The sequence below is a fragment of the Penicillium crustosum genome (genome assembly GCF_028827405.1).
Source record: "Penicillium crustosum strain IBT 35664 chromosome Unknown utg000003l_segment0_segment0, whole genome shotgun sequence".
NCBI classification, from domain to species: Eukaryota; Fungi; Ascomycota; class Eurotiomycetes; order Eurotiales; family Aspergillaceae; genus Penicillium; species Penicillium crustosum.
Genome location: NW_026623124.1, coordinates 3,473,852 through 3,488,991, shown reverse-complemented (window position 1 = coordinate 3,488,991; position 15,140 = coordinate 3,473,852). Strand labels below are relative to the sequence as shown.

At 50.1% G+C, this 15,140-nt stretch overlaps 4 protein-coding genes across 4 annotated transcripts; 2 read left to right on the top strand and 2 right to left on the bottom strand.

The window, feature by feature from the left end:
* Window positions 1–454: 454 nt before the first annotated feature.
* Window positions 455–1,336, bottom strand: sidH (enoyl-CoA hydratase/isomerase family protein; the record flags this gene model as incomplete). The annotated part of the gene is made up of 2 exons (XM_056876129.1): window positions 455–1,044; window positions 1,108–1,336. 2 exons carry the CDS (start codon window positions 1,334–1,336, stop codon window positions 455–457), a joined length of 819 nt encoding a protein of 272 aa, XP_056728317.1.
* Window positions 1,337–1,825: 489 nt separating this feature from the next.
* Window positions 1,826–3,214, top strand: N7487_008398 (GNAT family N-acetyltransferase; the record flags this gene model as incomplete). Its single annotated transcript, XM_056876128.1, has 2 exons — window positions 1,826–2,782; window positions 2,843–3,214. 2 exons carry the CDS (start codon window positions 1,826–1,828, stop codon window positions 3,212–3,214), a joined length of 1,329 nt encoding a protein of 442 aa, XP_056728316.1.
* A 1,049-nt stretch (window positions 3,215–4,263) lies between these two features.
* Window positions 4,264–8,272, top strand: N7487_008397 (ABC transporter ATP-binding protein; the record flags this gene model as incomplete). Its single annotated transcript, XM_056876127.1, has 2 exons — window positions 4,264–5,197; window positions 5,250–8,272. 2 exons carry the CDS (start codon window positions 4,264–4,266, stop codon window positions 8,270–8,272), a joined length of 3,957 nt encoding a protein of 1,318 aa, XP_056728315.1.
* Window positions 8,273–8,509: 237 nt separating this feature from the next.
* sidD (nonribosomal peptide synthase SidD) lies at window positions 8,510–14,793 on the bottom strand (the record flags this gene model as incomplete). Its single annotated transcript, XM_056876126.1, has 2 exons — window positions 8,510–14,311; window positions 14,368–14,793. 2 exons carry the CDS (start codon window positions 14,791–14,793, stop codon window positions 8,510–8,512), a joined length of 6,228 nt encoding a protein of 2,075 aa, XP_056728314.1.
* Window positions 14,794–15,140: the final 347 nt, after the last annotated feature.

Genomic DNA, 15,140 nt, shown 5'->3' with positions numbered 1-15,140 from the left:
GATCCGTGCGGATTCACCCCGTTGTACTCCGTACATCGTACAATATACGAACTGCCAGTGGGTATATTATTGTACTTCGTAGGACCTAGAGGCATAGAAGATGTGTGGATGTGGTATTATACGGATTTTGACGAAACAGATAAGAGATTTCCTGTTTAGAACATCTAGACTAGTGGTAGACTTCTCCATGTATAAGATATAGAACAGATGTTTCTATGCATATTCTGGTTAATGTACACCTCTTTCTCTACTTTAGAGTGCTTACCACGTACATTCTGTTTTCCACCCAAAAATTCCAAGATTCAAAGAAAAACAAATAAATTACGTGGCATTACGGAGTACATTAATCAGATAAGTACATGTCCCACTATCAACCATGGCACCGCCATCCGACAGTAGAAACTAGTTGCGCCACCAATCTGATTACGGAGTAATGTGGACTTTTCTTTCCCTCTCACAATTTCGAATTCTTCCAGCTTGGTGACCGTTTCTCCACAAACGCCTGGATGCCTTCGGCAAAGTTAGGACCCCCAACCAACCGAGGATACCACTGATCCGCCAGATCTGATACAGTATCCTCTACACTGCCAGCTTCCCAGCTCATCCGAACGCCCAGACGGCCAACAATAAGGGAATCGGGGCTATTTTTGCACATGACCTCGGCAACCTCGACTGCTGCTCGGACAACATCGGCCGGTGAATCCACCACTTGACTGATTAGACCCCAGTCATGTAATGTGGTGGCGCTCACGTTCCTGCCAGTGAGCACGAGATCCATCGTGCGTTGCAGCCCAATGGTGCGGGTCAATCGCGGCAAACATCCGGCAACTGGTACGATTCCACGCTTCACTTCCGGAAGGGAGAAAATGGCTGAGGATGAGGCTAAGATAAGATCGCAATTCGCCACCATCTCGAACCCTCCACCCATGCAAATGCCGTTTACAGCGGCAATGATCGGTTTCTTGCCGGTCCGGCGAGGTAACCCGGCAAGGCCCGGTGCGGACATATCATTGACGACACCAGCTTTGTTCATAGCGTTCCATTCTGTTCACTTCAGAGTCAGTATTTGTCTTTGACATCCTTAGTGGTAGAAGAGAAGAAACCCACCCCCTAGATCAGCCCCTGTACAGAAGGCTCGGCCGACACCGGTGATTATGGCGACCCATAAGCTTTCATCTTCATCAAACTGGTCCCAGATCTTGGCAATCTCTCGACTTGTAGTTTTGTCGATGCAATTTAGCTTCTGTGGTCTATTGATTGTGACCTGGACAACCCGCTCATGCGGGAAAGAGATAAAGAAATTCTCATGATTCAAGGGTCCTGATCGTAAAGACATGATGAATTGTGAAGCAGAATATGCAGTGTATTGTGACTAATTCAACTTTAGTCTTCGACTTTATATTTTTCCTCTTGGGCCAGGCCAAGGATTATGTATTGTCATTCGTAGGGGGAAGCTCGGTCGCAGAACGCTTCCACGGAACCTCGGAACTTACCAGAACAAGGCGATATCGGTATGTATGTTGTCTGTACAAACATACAATATCATACATACAACATTGTACTCCGTGCTCCATACATATTTGAAAATAACAGACCCATAGGGCGATCTCCGAAATAAAAATTCCGCTTTAGGACTTGCTATATATGAGGAAGGATTCGACCTCGGTTACTATACCCTTGCTTGATCATCATTAACCCTTTTAGGGTCTTACCTACATATAATCTGATTGTGCAAGGCGGGGAGCTCGCTTTTTTTTCTTCTTACTCCGAAACTCCAATTCCTTCGCAATTTTTGATCCTACCATTGACGATCGAGAAATCTACAATGGCCTCAAAATCACACCAGTATCCTTTGGTCAAGTTACCACACCCTTATCTGACCGCGTACCGTGTGAACACCGTCGCCGAATCGACACCGGCTAAGCACAACTTGACACTTGATGAACAGCCCGCAAAGGGCCGGTCTTTACCTGAACAGCTACACTCAGACTCTCTTTCATGGCTTGACTTGACATTCATTCCCAAGGCTGAGCAGCCACCTATCTCAGATAACACTCCCTGGGGTCGCGCGCGTCGCAGTCCCCAGACTGTCTTCCAGTGGTCAGGGAACAGCGCCCCTTCTTTGGGCCAGATTTGGAATGTGATCCACGCTATTTACCTTGGTCACCCAACAATCGAGTACTTCAGACTGACTCTGTCCGGTACAGGGCAAGAAGTCATCTACAACGAGCTTCTTACCACCGGATTGGCAATCAAGCACCCAAGAAACCTGCGGGACAGAGAAAATAAGGCTCTGCAATTCGATGATTTGCTGATCCTCCGAAGCGCCTTCTGGCAAGGTGCTGCTTCTCCACTGGGCCCTCGTCCCATCTGGGTGGTGGGAGATGGTACAGACGGCCCCATGCGGGAGCCATTGTCTCAGTATCCTATCATGCCGGAGAACTACCAAATGACAAACAAGTTCCCCGAGGAGCCTGTATATACCCGCCACCCGACTCGCCGCCCCAAGCCGCACCCCGGATCCATTGCCTACAGTCGCTACATCCCAGAGATCAACGAGCACTTCTCCCTCGAAGTTGTTGACTGGGAAAGTGCGGAGCACGTCCAACTGTTTAATAAGTGGCAAAATGACCCGCGTGTTGCTGCAGGCTGGAATGAGACCGGAACTATTGAGCAGCACACCGAGTACCTGCGCAAGCTGCACTTTGATCCCCATGTGCTGTGCTTGTTCGGACGCTTCGATGATACCCGCTTCTCGTACTATGAGTTGTACTGGTCAAAGGTAAATCCCCCTAATAGGTCGCGCTTTAGTCGGAAATTTATACTAACACCTTGTCTACAGGAGGATCATTACGGCGCCCACTACGATGCTGGAGACTATGATCGCGGCCGTCACTCTCTCGTCGGCGACGCCAGCTTCCGAGGCGCACACCGCGTGAATGCCTGGTACTCGAGCTGCATCCACTATGTCTTCTTGGACGATCCCCGGACCGCCAATGCTGTCGGCGAGCCCAAGGCTACCGGCGCAACTATCTTGTCCTACGAAAACGCGCAAGGACTCACAATTGGCAAGTACGTCGATCTCGGACATAAGCGATCGGTGCACTCGATTTGCAGTCGTGAAAAGTGGTTCCAGTTGTGTCCTCTATTCTGGGATGGTCGTGAGCGACCTTTGGAATCTGCAGATCGCGCCGCATGGAATGCCAAACTGTAAATTGCTTGTGTTTTCTTGACTATTTCTTGTCCCTGATCGGCAAAACTACAATATTCAATGTACAAAATTTCACGCCATATTTTTTTTTTTATTTGCCGTCATCACCCCGAGACAAGTGGGGTTAACTCGTGTCGCTCCATAATCGAGCTTCCTTGTTGGGTCAGTTCCTCCCAGCAACGCGTTGTCTACTCCGCTTTGCCCCAATCAATCAGATAATCTTTCGGAGGGGTTTTTTTTTTAAATTGCATGTGTGACGAGACCCACCTAATTTTGTGTATTGTATGTAATAAATAACATTGGAATAATAATAAAAATTTTGTGTACTTCGTATACTGCATTTGTTCTTATAGAATATTCTTTACGTACGCTTAGTATACAAGTTATCAATCAATATTCATAACGCTAACACTGAAACGAAATATTAATTAATACCTAGGACGTCGGTCAATATTGCTAGCGCGGAGAAAGAGTTTGGAGATGATTACTTGAGGTTTTTAATTTCCCATCTATCCGCCACAGCCAGCAAAAGATAGCAAAAGTTTTCCGCATTTCTTTTAAAGAAAAATATAGTGTATCTTCTGCGGATGTAAAATACAATCCGGTGGAAATGACGTCTTTAATACAACTGTATCTACCCGAACATACACGTATGGACGGTAGTGGGGAACCACGGTACAGTCCCCCATTTTGATCTGATAACCCCCGTCCGTATAATTGAAATTCTTCATGCTGCCCCCCTTGTGGGTTGCATCTTTGGATCAACTGTCAAAACCGATGTCGGCTGATTGAAAAATCAGATCGGCATGTTAAACATCCGGAAATCCCCTGGAAATTTCCATCCTCACACTTGGCATACATCTTTCTTTGGGTCTTAGTCGCAACCCAGCTAAAGTCGCTTCACCGAATGGATTCACGCTAAGAAGTGGGTGCAATTTTCATGGTGACGCCACTTTAAAACTAGCAAAGCGATAAATTGATCGCTTGTGAGAACTTAGCTTCTTCAACACTCAAACGACAATCCCAGTGTTGAACGCCATTTTCGAGCCACCATGGGTTTCGGGAACCTTGCAGACTATCCTAGGCTGCTTGTGGCTGCTAATCCCTCGCGACTCGAATTGGGAACCCTCTTTGTTGGCCTGGCGTCTTCAATTGCATCGGGTGTCCCTTTCCCCATCATTGGTATCATATTCGGCCAACTGATCGATGATTTCAACTCAGTGACATGCGAGGAAACTGGTGGTTCCTCGACGGGGGACTCTAGCGATCAATCCGACATTAATAGCAAAATTCTGCTGATCGTGTACCTGGGTATTGCTCAATTCGTTTTAATTTACCTTCACCTACTATGCTGGACTATGACCGGTGCGCGCCTGGCGCAGCGACTCCGCGAAAAATATCTCCAGAACCTGCTCCGACAAGAACCCTCTTTCTTTGATAACCTGCCCGCCGGAGAAGTTGCCTCTCGACTCAACACCGATATCCAAACAATTCGCTCCGGTACTGCTGAGAAGGTCGGAATCTGTATCTCGAGTTTCTCCTTTTTCGTCACCGCATACGTTGTTGCATTTATCAAAGACTCCATTCTCGCCGCGATGTTGCTTTCCTTGATCCCTGCATACTTCATTATGTCCTTTGTTGGAAGTTACTATATCGAGAAATACACCGGGCGCATGTCGGATTATGCCGCTTCCGCTGCGTCGATTGCTTCCGAGGCGCTTAACAACATTGTTGTGGTGCACGCCTTTGGTGCAAATGGTCGTCTGGAGGAGAAGTTCTCCAAGGCACTAAAGGATTCCGAAACTGAAGGATTGAAAAAGGCTACCGCCACTGGTATTCAAGCCGGTGTCTTGTACTTCGTCGCATATGGTGCGAACGGTCTTGCATTCTGGCAAGGAAGTAAGCAGATCGCCGCGGCAGTGCGCACTGAGTCGGCGGGTGCCACTGTCGGATCTGTTTTCACTGTTATCTTCGTCTTGGTTGAAGGTCAGTTTGATTGGTATCATGCTGTGGAATATTTTACTAACGTTAATAACAGCTACCCTGCTTCTGAGTCAAGTTGCACCTTTCATCCACTTGTTTACACAGGCTGTTGCTTGTTACCATAAGCTGCGTGACGATATCGATCGTCAATCCTTGATTGATGGATACTCTGATGCGGGCATTCGCCTCACTCAGGCGGAGGGTGGATTTGAGTTCAAGGACGTCTCTTTCATTTACCCCTCCAGGCCCGAGATCACCGTTCTTAACAAGATCAATCTCTCTATTGCTCCCAAGAAGCACACAGCCATTGTTGGTCTTTCTGGAAGTGGAAAGTCCACCATCGCAGGATTGGTTATCCGTTTGTATGATGCCACTGAAGGTGAGATCACTTTCGATGGCCAGAATATCCGCGACGTCAACACCCGTGACCTGAGAGGATTCCTCAGTCTTGTGCAGCAAGAGCCCTCCCTTCTCGATCGATCCCTTTTGGAGAACATCGCACACGGCTTGGTAAACTCAAGCAAACCAGCCCATGCACACCTGAAGGAGGCACTCCTCGGAACCGACCTCTCTGATCTAGCCACCGAAGTCAGAGATGGTCAGGATCTTATGACCGCAGCAGAGAGACGGGGTCCAGAAATCGTCGAAATTGTTAAATTGGCCCGGCAGGCTGCTGCGCTTGCCGATGCAGATGGCTTTATCGAGGCATTGCAGTATGGGTACGCCACGATGGTTGGCTCTAGTGGTCGACTCATCAGTGGTGGTCAAAAGCAACGAGTCTCTCTTGCGCGTGCCCTTGTCAAGGATCCCGCGGTTCTCATTTTGGACGAAGCCACCGCTGCTCTGGATTCACGCAGTGAACAGCGTATCCAGCGGGCTATCAACAACATCTCAACCGGTCGAACTGTCATCACTATCGCTCATCGTCTGTCAACAATCACAAATGCGGATAAGATTGTCTGTATGCACAAGGGAGATATCTTGGAAGAGGGAACTCACTCGGAGTTGATGGCTGCCAATGGACCTTACTCTGAGCTGGTCAAATTACAGACTCTCGGAGCCGCATCCGCGTCTAACAAGACTGATACCACTGCCAGCATCGAGAGCATCAGCAAGTCCGATGCTACCTCTATTACCGATGTAGAAAACGAGAAAGGCAGTGTTTCAAATGGTCTCGAACCCACAAAGGAGACCCGTGTCTCAACCACTGAAGCACCAGCCGGTGACTCCGATGAAGCAGAAGAAGAGGAAGAGCTTGAGACCCCGGTCAAATCCGTCTGGGATCTTTGCAAGGGCTATGCACCAGCTCTCAAGCCCCACTTGCTCGTCATCTTCGCTGCTCTTTTCGGTTCCAGCATGGTCGGCGGAGCCTTCTCTGGTGAAGCCGTTATTTTCGGAAACACAGTTGGAAGCTTGAACCCTTGCTTCAGTGCAGCCAGTATCAGCGAACGTGGTAACTTCTACGGTCTGATGTTCTTCGTCCTTGCCATCATCGAGTTCTTTGCAAACATTGTTAGTTGGGGAGGATTCGGCCTCGTCTCCGAGAAGATAGTCTACAAAGTACGAGTCTTGTCATTCCGGTCACTGTTTGAACAAGATCTCCAGTGGCATCAGTCTAAAGGCCGCTCGCCTGCCTTGCTTCTGTCTTATATCACCAGAGATGGTAATGCCCTTGCTGGTATGAGCGGATCTGTCATTGGCACCTTGTTCTCCATCACGGTCAACCTCATCGCTGCCATTATTTTGACCCACATTATTGCCTGGAGAATTGCACTGGTCTGCCTAGCCCTTGTCCCCCTCCTGCTCGGAGCCGGTCTAATGGAGTTGATGGTCCTCGGTAAATTCGAGGAGCGTCATGAAAACGCCTACACCAAGTCTGTCGACATTGGCGTGGAAGCAGTTACCTCCATCAAGACAATCGCTTCTCTCTCCCTTGAAGAAAACACTCTGAAGACCTACCGACGATCCTTGAAAGGACCTCGCAAGGAAACATTCATGGTTACCGTGCAGGCAAGTTTGTGGCAAGCCATGACCTACTTCTTGGGTAACATGGTGAATGCACTGGCATACTGGTGGGGTTCCAAGCAGATCATCAACGGTAACTACACTCAGACCCAGTTCCTCATTGTTGTCTTCTCTCTCTTGGTCAGTGCCCTGCTTTGGAGTCAGATGTTTGCGCTCGCGCCCGAACTTTCTGCCGCGCGATCCGCAATGTCCAGAATCCTTGGCCTAATCGAGCTCGGCAAGGACAAGATGAACTCCCAGCTCACACCATCCAACAAGGATGTCGAGGCAATCGAAGAAAAGCCCAGCTACAACTCTGGAAGCTCGGCTTCCAGCGTGCAGCTCCGCGATGTCCACTTTTGCTACCCTGCCCGGCCAGACATGAAGGTGCTGAAGGGCTTGAATGTTGATATTCGTCCCGGCAAATTCTGTGCTCTCGTTGGACCCAGTGGTGCTGGTAAATCGACCATCATCTCCCTGGTCGAGCGCCTATACACACCCGAATCTGGCTCTATCATCATCGACGGCGTCGACGTGACCAAGACCTCGGATGTCTCCTTCCGTGACTGGATTTCTCTGGTGCCCCAAGACAGCGTTCTGTTTGAGGGAAGCATCGAGTTCAATGTTGGTCTTGGTGCCCGGCCTGGCCACAATGTGACTCTTGAAGAAATCCAAGAGGCTTGCAAGCTCGCGAACATCCACGATGTTATCACTTCATTGCCGGATGGTTACCAGACCCTCTGTGGACCCAGCGGTAACCAGTTCTCTGGAGGCCAGAAGCAGAGACTGTCCATCGCTCGTGCTCTCGTTCGCAAACCCAAGCTTCTCATTCTTGATGAATCGACTAGTGCTTTGGACGCTGAATCCGAAAAGCTCTTGCAGGATGGTCTGGAGAAGGCCGCACGGGGAATTACTGTCATTGCTATTGCTCACCGTCTTCACACTATCCGGAAGGCTGATGTCATTTTCTTGATTGATGGTGGTGTATGCACTGATTCTGGATCTCATGACGAATTGCTCGAGCGCTCCGACAGCTACCGGGCAAATGTCATGCACCAGACCGTGGCGACTTGAAAAAAATTATAGATCCGATTTAAATTTCTAGTGCTTGTTTAATATATATCCCAATCGTTTAATTTTTACCAGTGTTCTTATGCGATCCGTTACTAGTAGAAATGGTTGACATCTTTTTGTATCCAATTGAAGGACATTAAAGGCACAAGGTGGAATAAAAGAGAAACAATAAAATAAAATTCGAAACAATTTCCAATCTATCTGCTTTGTAAAAAAAGATATCATATATCATCATATTCAGGCACCAAGAATCAGGGGCTCAGAGCGAGAACCCGACAACTCCTGGACAGCAGCCGCCAATTCATCAAGAGTGGCATCTACAAACTTCTCGTCCCTTTCACTTCCAACAAATCCAACATGCATCTTCCCACCACGCACAAACGAGACAGCCTTCAATGGATAAGCAGCATCACCATGCGGGTTTGAAATATCAACCTTGCAAGATGATCCAGCAAATGGCATATCATCGAAATCATCCCAGTCCTGGTGATGAACAATCGAGTCAAAGGATCGTGCCTCCGGTGACCACTGCGCACACTGCTTCGAGATCTTCTCGAATCCGAGGAAATCGTGTGCCGCAGACTCGGCGCTCTGCTTCTGCACAAAGCGCAACAGATCCATCGCCGTCCACTGTGACTCGAACTTGACTCTGACAGGAGTGAGTTGGTAGCATGGACCCACGACGTTCTCCACGTTTGCGAGGTCGATCATTCGGCCTGACGTCACCGTGCCGAATGTCACATCGGGCTTGCCCAGACGACGGGCAAGGACCAGTGCCCATGCTGCGGTGAGCACATTTGCAGTCGTGATCTCCTGCACGGGCTGGAATTCTTCAACTGCCTTCTCGTGGAAGATGGCTTTGTCTGTGGGCTTGACCGTAGCTCCGTCGAGGACAGACAATGTCGAGTCCTTGAGCAGATTGCCCCAGTAATTGACTGCTTGGGTTTGGAGGCGTCCATCGGAAACTCGTGCCATGTACGTGGCGAATGGCTCAAAGTCCACAACCTTGTCTCCCGCGTAAAGAGTCTCCAAGTCTTGGAGTAGTCTAGGGAGAGAAACGCCATCATACTGGGCGTGCGAAAGTCCCAGCACGAGGCAGTGCTTTCCGTCGGTGCCTTGGACATGGAAGAGTTTGAGGAATGGCGATCCAAGCTCGAAGTTTGACTCGATGTCTGCTGCGCAGAGCTCAGTTACGTATTGCTCAATCTCCTTGTCAGCCTGGTGCATGACTACAGGGACATGTGAGTCTTGGAGGACAACTTGAAGGTAAGACGATTCATGCTCGATGAAGACAGCCCGCAGAATGTCGTGGGTCTTAACCAGATCATTGCAAGCGCGTAGCAATTGCTCACGATTGATGTTTTGGTCGAAGTACAGCATGGTGTATTGGATGGAAGTGCGTGGCGCTCCAATGGTTCCTCTGATATCAAGCGCTTGCGAGTCTGTGGTTGGGGACACATCCAAGATGGGCCAGCCCGGGTTGGCAAGCTTGGGCCGGACAGTTGAGGCCAAGAACATCTTAACATCTAGATTGCTCAGCGCTGAGAAAGGCTTGTATGGCTGAGCATTTTCCTTCACTTGATCCACCTTCAGCACCTTGGCTGCATCGCCAAGACGCATGTGTTGGAAGATATCGGCCACTGACAAGCTGTGTCCCTGTGCTCGGAGACTTGAAACCAATTTCATTGCCAAGACAGAGTCACCCCCAAGGCGGAAGAAGTTATCGTCGACATCAATCTGCTCCGGGCTCAATCGGAGGATCTTTGCCCAAGCGGATTGCAGGATCTTCTCTGTCGGTGATAGCTTTGTCTGAGCCAAGCCCTTCGTCCATGCCTCCTTGAAGCCTCCACGAAGCTGTTCGAGAATGCTTTGAGGAATCTTCGAGGCCAATTGGTTGAGGGACGTGTGATCGAGTTGCTCCAAACCAGCGGGCAACTTGTTAACCACAATGTACGCAGATGGGGCCATGTAGGATGGCAGTGAGTCTCGGATGAATTTGTCCAGCTTCTTCAATGACACAGCGAGGGTAACAGAAATAGTGTCGCAGACAGTCGTCTCATCGCCGATCTCGTACTTCGCCGGGATGACTCTTACGCTGTCTTCCTCGGAAGGCTGGTTCTCGATGAAGACAGCTAGCTCTTGCTCTGTCGCTTTCTGAGTACCTTCTCTCAGCGGTTGGAACACAGATGCAGCGGCACGGGTTGCTGACGGGAGGTGTTTTTCGAAATGTGACTCAAGGTCTGCAATATCCACTGCATGTCCTTGAAGGGGTACGACATTCTCCTTACGGCCAACAAATACCAGACTTCCATCATCTCGAAGCTGGACCATGTCACCTGTAGGCTGCACCTTTCCTGATCGGCCAGCACATCCAGAGCTTCCGGCTACTAGCCAGGCAGGGGACTCGACTGTTTCCCCAGAGAGGCAAGCTCCCTCAAGCCAAAGCTCGCCAACACTGCCGATGGGCGATAGCAAATCCGGATTGCGAGCATCACACACCCAAGGAATCACAGCACGAGGATAGACTGACCCTTGTTTGGTGCTCGCATGGGCACGAAGGTTGCCAGAGATTTCATCCACAGAAAGAGGAGGAGTCTGGTTCCATTGCCAGATTTGGTTGACTTCTGTCGCGGGGAGGCAAGAAATCTCATCTATGCGCTTGTCAAGACCATTGGACAACTGCACGCAAGCGGTTTCCAACTGTGCAAGGATACGCTGCATCTGTGAACCCTCGATCAGGCTGCTGTCGAAACTGGCGCAAACTCTGAGACCACCCTTGCGGATTCCAAAGGCCACCATGAGCGGGTAAGGGTTGAAATGAAGCGCCTCACGGACAACATCTCCAAGCTCAAATCCAAGATCGCTACCCACGTACTCGGGGTCGGGCTGGATAACCAATCCAGTGCCGGCTTCACATGCATACTGCGCATCTTGGCTGACCTTTCTGATATTCTGCATACCCATGTGCTGGTAGGGTGTACGAGCCAAGACGGTTTGCTGTACGGTCTGCAAGTATGATTCGACTGAGCTAGATCGGCGGACTTGGACACGGATGGGGATTGTTGCGATCAGTGGTCCGACGATGCTCTCCACACCCGGCAGCGAAATATCACGACCAGTGAGAGTCTCACCAAATACGACATCGTCGCTTCCAGTGTACTGGGATGCAACGAGGGCCCATGCACCGCGGACCAATGTGGCCATCGTGAAAGGTGATCCTGCACTTGTCTCGAGGGCAATCTGATGTTCGATCAGGGCATTGGGAGTTGGCATGAAGTCGCGAGAAGGCAGGCGGGGGAACTGAGGTCCGACAGCGCCCTTCAACTCCCGTCGCCAGAAGTCATACATCGCGGTCTCGTCTGTATCGCGTACGTACTTGACAAAGTCCCGCATCTGGGTCTGGATCTCGACGGACTGGTTCTGCAAAGCATCGCTAACTTGCTTGAGAACGATGGGCTCTGACCATCCGTCGTAGAGAACGTGGTGGACAGTCCAGACCATATACCGCTTGTCATCATTTGCAGTGCTAACAATGCCGTATCGAGCTAGACTTTGTCCAAGGTTCATCCTCTCGCTTCGGTCATTCTCGAGATACTGGTCCAGGTCAGTGGAATATCTCCAGGCGACACCTTCCTTCACAACAATTTGCTGAAGACCCGGGTCTTGGAGTGGTGCCAGACGAGATCGCAGGATAGGGCTTGCTGCAACGACATCTTCCCAAGCCTTCTTCCAAGCATCCAGGCTGATATGCGATGGAATACACGCGACTCTCTGAGCAATGTACGCCTTTGTCGATTTGAGCGAGAAGGTGAATAATGACTCTTGTGTGGGTGTGCAAAGGTAGATATCTTGCACATCTGCTTGATCCACTCCACAAGCTTCTGCTGCTTCGAGGCGGGCGCTCTCAACAGATTGGGAGATCAAAGAGAATGCCGGGATCTCTTCCTGTACTTGAGAGCTGCAAGGCTGGACGACGGTGGCCATAGCCGACAGGGTAGGGTTTCCGAAAGTGCTGATGACAGAAAGATCAAGGTCTTGCGCTCTGCAGACAGATACGAGTCTCATCGCTGCCAAAGAGTCACCACCCAGCGCAAAGAAGTTGTCATCAGGACGAATGGCTTCAGCTTCGAGTTTCAAGGTCTCGGCCCAGGCCTGTCGCAGACGCTTTTCAAGTTCATTCAGTTCCCGAGAAGCAGTGCTCGCGGCTCCTTGGTCCAGCTGGCGCAAATCAACTGTCGCACCAAATGCTCGGAGTTGTTTGCGATCTGTCTTGCCTGAAATCAACACCGGCATAAGATTAACCGGGATATATGTGGTTGGCACCATGTATCGTGGCAGAGTTTTCGCCACGTCGGCATTGGCCTTTGTCAACACGCTGCTCAACTCGCTTGAGATCTCGTCCAAGGCAAGCTCGGCCTGTCCGTGTCCCTTTGGTTGGAAGGCAACGAACGCGACGAGCATTGGCTGGCCTCCATAATCCTTGGGCTTAATCACCTCAGCAATGACGTTAGCCTCCGAGGGCAGAACAGCCTTTAACTGACTCTCTATTTCGCCCAGTTCGACACGCTGTCCACGCAGTTTGACTTGAGTATCCTTTCGTCCAACGAAAACGATACCGCCAAGACCGTCGGGGTCATATCTTCCGAGATCTCCAGTCTTGTACAGACGACCCTGACGACCAGCGTATTCTTTGTGTCCTGCGACCAGCCAAGGTGGATCATTAATGAAAGCAGCAGCAGTCTTCTCAGGGTCATTCAGGTAGCCCTGTCCGACAATTGGGCCCTCAACGAGAAGCTCGCCTACAGCGCCGACTGGCACAAGCTCGTTGTGGTCATTCGGGTTGGCAATCCACATGGCTGCACCATTGCCTGGGCCGATGGAAAGGTAATCTCTGCCAGTAGCAGCGCTGGCGTTGACTGTGCATCCAATAGTGCATTCGCAGGGACCGTAGCCGATGATGATTCTGGTTTCTTTACCCCAGTGATTGGCGTCTCTTGCCGAAACCGCTTCACCACCAAGACCGAGGCCACTGAGCGATGCGATAACATCCGCATCCAGAATTCGGCCCACTGAGGGAGTCAGACCTGCATAGTTGATTCGCATTGTGCGGATAACTTCGTTGATATCATTCAGTCGATCCTCATCGGATGGAATGCAAAGACAGCCACCGTTTCCAAGTGTTAAAAGCATACTGTCAATGCTGACATCGAAAGCGTAGGATGCAAAATCGAGAACCCTGGACTCTGGCGTGTATCCAACTGCCTTTGCTCGAGGAATGGCACTGCTCGTGTAGGTTTCGTGGGAGATCTTGACTCCCTTCGGGGTTCCCGTGCTGCCAGAGGTGAAGATGATGTACATAAGGGCGGAGGATGGTACAACGGGTAAGTCGGAGATTGATGGGGAGTTTGCTGGATTCGTGAAAGCATCTTCTTCAACCACAAAATGGTTTCCAGTTGGCATAATGGTCAGTGACAGCTCGTACTGCTTGCGGGACGAAACCATCGCCTTTGCGCCGACCTGCACCGCCATGTTCTGAAGACGGGCAAGCGGAAGAGTTGGATCCATGAGTGCAAGGGTTGCGCCTACTTTCATCACTCCGAGTACAGCCACAATCGTCCACCTAGACTTCTCAAAGCACACGGGGAGGACATCGTGTAGCTCGACGCCCATTTCTTTGAGCGAACATGCCACGGAAGTGGACCATTGATCAATTTGGCTATAGGTCAGGCTACCATCCCAGGAATCAATGGCAATTTTGTCTGGGTATTCGCGGGCTCTTTCGGCAACCATATCTTGCATACAAAAGTTGTATGTGGGAGGTAATTCGTGGTTCCATCCCCATATATCGTTCAGGTCACATGCAGTCGGGCGAAGGCACTGTTCAATGGTCGCTTCGGGATTCGTGAGGCATACTCTGACAGTGTCGGCAAGTGCCTCGACATGGTGATTCACTGTGTACGGCAACATGTTCTCGGTGTGCCACAATGGGCGGATCTCGAGGTGGGCATTATTGTAGCGAACTTCGAGGTGAAGCATACCCTTTTCAATTACAGTTAGTTATCATTCTGTGGCTATGGTTTTAACTGTGAACTTACTTCATCTTTGGCTTCTTCAGATGTTCGCAAAAGAGAGCTGGTGCTCAAAATGAGGGATGCGGGACTCGACGCTCCCGCGGGGATACTCCGAGAGATTGCTGTTGCAACTTCTCCCACATTACTTTGTAATCCTTTCATTACTTCATTCATCAATAGTTTGTTCACTGATTCTGGCTCAGTGCCATTTGCGAAATCTTTGTAGGACCAGTCGTATGATATTTGACTGTCTTCCCGGCTGCGCAACAAGACCACGAGCCATGACAACAGCACAATCTCTTCCTTCATGCCGGTCGGAGTGGTGATCTGTTCAGAGGAAAGATGCGCGATTTGGAATGAGCTAAAGTCGCCATTCGTGTCTGTAGGCGCTTTCTCGATTCCATTTGGCGCATTTTGAACATAGACGTCTTCAAGAGGTATGAAGCCCATTATGACGGCAGACCAGCGCAGCTGGTCTTATTAGCCTCAAATTGATGTGAGGAAGGAATTGGAGCTTGACTGTTAAATCCGGAGCCTTTGCGCGGGTCGTGTCACTATATAGCCAACTAGCCACGGTTCTGCGACATCATGCTCCACATCAAGGCTTGAAGTCTCCGAAGTATCCTTACTGTGTGTACCCTGCAGGTATTTTGCATATCATCACCGAGATCGGCTATTGCGGGGTGGATTATTCGACATACAGCCCCCCCGTTCTGGAAGGCAAAATGATACCAAGCCAGAGCATGTGCCCGTTTCATCTTTCCTAAGCGATTCGGACCCGTATGTGTATGTGATTT